Below are 6,000 nucleotides of genomic sequence, written 5' to 3'. Positions count from 1 at the left end.
ATCACGACCTCAAGGCGAACTTGGTCGTTGGCCGTTTCCAAGACCATCTCATCTCTCTTCTTGGGAAATGTTTTGTGCAAAGAAGACGGCTCCTGTGTAAGATACTTACCAAGCGTTGTGTAAGCACTGTACAGGTACCGTAATAAACCCCGGTACCCCTCTGGCCTGAGATGGTCGACGTAGGTACGGTAGGGTACCCACAACACAACCCCTGGGCTTTAATTGATGGTTGGGAATGCATTAGCGGCTGCTGCGTGTTGGGGGTACATACACTGTATGGACGACGAACTCGAGGGCACATGGAAGAAAGGGAAGTCCTCGTCTCAGCGGTAGAGACTGTAGAGAGGTATATACAGGGCATGCTCGGCCGGCCACACACCCGCGCGCGCCAGCCATGAGGTGCGGAAGAAACTCTTAGTCGCAATAAACGAAGAAGGAACGAACCGACCGACCAAAAATTTCCCTTGCCGTCCCAGAGGCATCGCTTCCTTCTCGCTTCCATTTCTCTGGCGCATCTGCCGTTTCTCTCTTTTGACTTTTCAGTCTGCTTGCGCTGCCTCTCGTTTCCGCAACAGAAAACGTGGACTTGCTTCTGCGACCTGCCTGACCGACGCAACGCATCTTTTCGGCCTCCCCCCATACTTACTCGCGACACGCCCACCGAGTCGGATTACGAATTCGCCTGACACCCGAACTTGATTCCCGCAGCCTGTGTGCACTGTGGCGTCTAAATCAGTTGCCTGCCTTTGCATCTTCTGGCAGATTCGTCCCATCATTCCACGCGAGTTGACGACGACGACCGGCATAGTGGGGCTTCTATCGGAACCGATTCAGCTGGAGTCACTATCGTGCCCGGACCCATACGACTACAAATATCTGGCTGTAGCCAGCATTCCGGTGTTCGAAGAAAGAGGGGGCAACGAGTCTCACCGGTTGCGATTAGTTGACCCGTTCAGGAACCATGTTTCGCCAACGGTCAGTAGTTTGCGCTTTTTACCTTGCACTGGCTCTGTCTGCCTGCCAACCGTCCCGTCTATAAGGGCCGGACCCCGGGACTGGCACCCGCGCTTCCACTTTACTGCCTGTCCTGTCCACTTTTCTCAACCTTGGCCGGTTTTCTGACCACTTTTACTTCACAGAACAAGTTCGCAAAAGCCCGCAGATGATTTGCTGGCGCACTTCAGGCAACAATTCCCTGAAGTAGCCGCCGCCACTTCATCTTCCGGGCCGGCACCGCCTGCCCGAACCGCAACCACCAGTCAAGCTGGCATCGCTGTCACAGCCACAGAAAGGTGGGTGACTCTTTTCCCCGAGATAATCGTTCCGTTGCGTCGCAGCTGTTGGTCCGGGTGTTTCATCCTTGACTCGGATGAAATAAGCTTAAAATAAGCACCTCCCGGACATTGCGGAAGCTCGCATGGGTCATGACCTCTAGCGCCGGCAGCCGTCGGGCGGGCCGGTCATGCCATGCGATCCCATCTCGCCATCTGGATTCCCTGAGTTGGGTTTGGCTAACTGTGGTAAAACTTTAGGGCCCAAAGCCTTGGCCATGACGCTTTCCGTGACCAGGACCCGACTCCCCGGGCCACAAACGAGCCGTGGAGGTTCACCCCGTCTGCGCTAGACGCGAGCCAGTTTACCTTCTCGCAATTCGCCGCCGGCCATGGCTATTATACCCCTACTCCGGGTGGAACGAACACCATCTATCATCCCACGGCCGGAGATCTCCATACCCCGACGCTCGGCCTAGGAATGGGCTTGGGCACGCCGCTGTCGATGCCCACCGCCGACGGATCTCTGCACCCAGGGGCGCATATGGAATTGGGTGGATTCCACCATAGTTTTCCTCAGTTTCAACATTATAACGCCTTTATTACAGCCGCGCCGTCTCAGCCGTCCTATGCGCCCTCATCTTTTCTTCACCAAGACTCGGGCTTTGAAACAATGGACCAGGACGGGTCTCCCATAGACTCGGATCAGGCTGATGAAAGGATGGGCAACATGGACGGCAGCTTCCAACAGTCTCCAATGATGGGGATGGGCTTCCAAACCAGGCAATTCGGCATGCCCATTCCCATGCAGCTACCGCCATCAGCCGAAAGGTTCCGCTTTCACACCACACTCAACGCACCCACTGCCATGATCAAGAACACGGACGAAATCCCTGTCACCTACCTGAATAAGGGCCAGGCCTACTCTCTGTCCGTCGTCGATACCACGCCCACACTACCCATCGCCCCGGGGACCCGGTTTCGCACATTTGTCAGGGTATCTTTTGAAGACGAACAGCAGCGACTCAAGCCCGGTGTGTGCTGGAGCTTGTGGAAAGAGGGCCGCGGCACCAATGAAGCACACCAAAGAGGAGGAAAATTGCAAGCCGTTGAATTTGTCGAGGCTAGCCAGCCAGCAGAGGGTGACGACAAGAGGACGCGCATCGAACTGGAGAGCGCTTCGTTTGACGGTTTCTCGGTCATCTGGACCCCCGGTATCAACGGTTCGGTCGATTGCAATATCGCCGTCCGCTTCAACTTCCTCTCCACTGACTTCAGCCATTCCAAGGGCGTCAAGGGCATTCCTGTGAGGCTCTGCGCAAAGACACAGCCCTATCTCCCGAATTCCCCCCAGTCACCAAACTCCAACGACGGAGCCGAGATTTGCTTTTGCAAGGTCAAGTTGTTCCGCGATCACGGTGCTGAGCGCAAGCTGGCTAACGACGTTGCCCACGTACGAAAGAACATCGATAAAATCAAGCAGCAGATGCAGCAAGCCGAGAGCGGGATCAAGGACTTCGGCAAGAGGAGGAAATCAGGGGTAGCACAGATGAAGACTCAAAGCAGCCATCGCCCTGGAAAGATCCAAAAACACAAGCGGACGTGGTCCATGTCATCCGCTAGTTCCGCTGGAGGAGGCCCTCGTGTGCAGCTCGAAGAGGACCTCACCATGAAGCTACAGACCCAGCAGGACATGTTCACCAGCACCCGCCCTGTCAGCGTCCTATTCCTCCGTGGTGACGAACTGGACGACCCCGACCTGCATCCTGTGGTTCTTCCTGGGGAGTCCCTTGACCTTACCAAGCTGGAGGCCAGGGAAAATAACGCTTGGCGCAGCGAGCGAAGCTCTATTGGTGGATCCTCTCTTGTTTCGCCATCTCCAAGCTCGCTCTCGCTTGCTTCCCAGATGTCCGTCAGCGGATCGAAACCAAACTGGACAGAGCTTCACAGATTCAACTCGGGCGATGCTTCCAAGGGACTGTCCGGCCAGCCAACTAGAGTCAAACAGACCACGGATGATGACGGAAATCTGACGGGCTGGATAGAGTCCTTGGATGTCGACTCGACTTACCGCCCTCCCCCAGAAAGGGCGACCAAGCCCGTTGCCTGTTTTTATGTGGCGCGTCTAGATCCTGGAAACCCACAGGGCCAGGAAACTTATCGTGCGGTCTACCTCATGCAACGGAGCCTGCATGAGTTCGTCATGCGTATTGCGCAGAAATGGAACCTGGACCCGAGCAGTATCGTCCGTACCACTCGCGTTCTCCCGCGCGGAATTGAGGTAGCAATGGACGATGACGTTATTCAGGAGCTCCAGGAAGGCCAAGACATGAAGCTCGAGATCCACGAAGTCAATGTCAACAACTCTGGCGTCAAGCGAGAATGGGAGATGGCCGTCGATGGCCCTGAGGCCGAGCTAGCATCTCCAGCAAGGACCAACAACAGCTCGCAGACAGCATATGAGTTGCGACTGTTGTACTAAGATATGCATTGCAAGCCCTTGGAAGGAAGCATCAAACATCTTCCAGGGTTTGTCTGTTCCACTGGGTGTCAAACCTATGACTGGACGATCAATAACAACTATAACATATGGTACACGACTAGCGCATAGGATACAAATTACGTTATGGGAAACAAGGCAAACGGACATGCGATTGGTTTCTATGGGTTCGGGAATGGCAGGTCTTTAGAAGGCTGGGGTCGGGTTTTGTCTGTCTGTTTGTCTTGTCTGGGCGGGTTTTTGGGGCGCCAACAAAAAAAGCGGCGTGGGCACATGCGTAGACACATGCGTTGCATGTCAATGGGGAAGGGGGTCTTGCTATGTTGCTGTTTGGCGTTGATACTTGATGGTTCTTCTTCTTCCTCTATTCTTCTCTTTCTTCCTGTTCGAGATACCATGGCCCTTGACGGGCACAGTTCCTTCTCTGCTTCCTTGTTCGCTTCTTCTCTTCTGTACAACTAGCCTGGCAAGTAAACAGAGCCAGGGGTGACAGACGGATGGGGCTTACAGGGCGGTTTGGTTGATTGGATACGGGAATTTTCTCTACACTATCGGTTTGGTTGGGCGGCCTGGGGAGCATTCTAAACCCCCTTAGTACTTGTGTTTATCTTCACTTCTTTGGGTATTTCTAACCATTACCCTTCTTCCACTTTTGGACAGCGAAATACACACTTCCTGAACATACCTCTCGCACTATCATGCTACACGTTCTCCTTGTTGTTTGGTGTCCGAGCTTTGGGTAGCGGCAATCGTGACATTCAGCCGCAGCTCAAGAAGTTCCAGGCGCTTTCTGTGAGCGAGAAGCCGGTCCAGGTGGCGAACCACCGTTTTTTGAAAGCAGTCTTCACGCAAAGCCATTGGACAAAGATTCATGCGGCTCATTCGGGAATGACAACACCCGGGATGAAGGCCAAGTCAAAAATAATACATCCTGTCCACTGAACAGGTCGTAATGCTCGGCGCCGTACCGCCAGCCGTGACAGCCGTGACAGACGTGACAACCGTGAGCCGTGAAAATCTAACGGCCACGTCGTCGTTGGATCCCTAATTCTCAGCCCACTCACCTCCGGCCTCCAGGGCTTCTCGACGCACTCTATGAGACCATATACAGACCAGAACAGACGCCGAAACAGTCTAGAACAGTGATGATAGCACTGGCTCCGGCGGGAGAAAACATGAAACGAAACGGCGCCAGCCTACGGCCATAGCCATCTCAGGCCACTCAATAATTTCCTGTCAGTCAAGAGAAGGTCCGTGAGCCCATGACCGGCACGGCTCAACGGGACATGGCTCACCTCATCCAGCCAACAGACAAAATCCAAGTGGATGTCGTGGCTTGAAAGCGTTGGCTCGTTGTTACCAGGGCTCAGGGGGGTTGAGTTCCTGCAATCTTGCGGCGTGGGTGACACTCTCCTAAAAATCACCCAACATCTTCCTATCTATAGGAGATAGTATTGACGGAACGTTTCTACCAGTTGGTACTTTGACCTTTTTTAGTTCCAAGACCATGGTTCCGCATATGTTTACGTGGACAACGGATAAAAAACACATATGTGTATGTATGTATGTCCATCGACATGAAGTCAAACCCCCTTTTCCACGAATACTGCCATCCATCGATGGCTGCCATGCATGACTGCCAAAGTACCGGACACTGTAAACTGCCCGTGAAATTAAAGGAGACAAATCCAACCGAGCCACAGACAAGACCACAGTTACATTCCGCGCCAATGTAGTAGTAGGTCTAGGGTAGACACCTCACCCATCCGTCTGTCCGTGCCATTCGTGCCATTCATATTATGCGGGAAATGGGAAGGATTCTTGTGATAGGTAAGAGGTAATCTTCCCCTGAGAGGTGCAGGCAGGCAGTTCATCAGATCGAGATGTGTGAGCCGTTCCGGCTTGGTAACGGTGAGTGTCACTTTCCAATTCTGCCCCCTTCAGTTACCGCTTGCGTAAACTGAGCCAGGGCACCGAGCCACCGAGCCCTATCCATAATGTATGTACCGTTTTCCTGATGCTCCGGTATTCCTGGGTCCATGTCCGGGGGTCGGAGTGTGCGGTATGGAAGGGAGAGAAGGCGGTACGAGGAGATACTTCCCCAGCGGAAACGGTTCCTCGGTCCTGCCCCGGATTCGATTCGGAGATTGAACTTGCCAAATGGATGAGCCGAGGACCGGTGCGGCCAGTGTTGAGTGGTTGCTAAGTAACGGCGGTCCTTCCTTCCGT

The 6,000-nt window shown here is 53.9% G+C and overlaps 1 protein-coding gene across 1 annotated transcript; it reads left to right on the top strand.

Annotated features, from left to right (window-relative positions):
• The first annotated feature begins 801 nt into the window (after positions 1-801).
• Positions 802-3,944, top strand: B0H65DRAFT_159601 (CP2 transcription factor-domain-containing protein). The gene is made up of 3 exons (XM_062821213.1): positions 802-975; positions 1,140-1,292; positions 1,533-3,944. Exons 1-3 carry the CDS (start codon positions 962-964, stop codon positions 3,751-3,753), a joined length of 2,388 nt encoding a protein of 795 aa, XP_062683009.1. The 5' UTR covers positions 802-961; the 3' UTR covers positions 3,754-3,944.
• The last annotated feature ends 2,056 nt before the right edge of the window (positions 3,945-6,000 follow it).

This window comes from Neurospora tetraspora (genome assembly GCF_033439725.1).
Source record: "Neurospora tetraspora strain CBS 560.94 chromosome Unknown B0H65scaffold_3, whole genome shotgun sequence".
NCBI classification, from domain to species: Eukaryota; Fungi; Ascomycota; class Sordariomycetes; order Sordariales; family Sordariaceae; genus Neurospora; species Neurospora tetraspora.
This window is presented reverse-complemented; position numbering and strand designations above follow the sequence as displayed.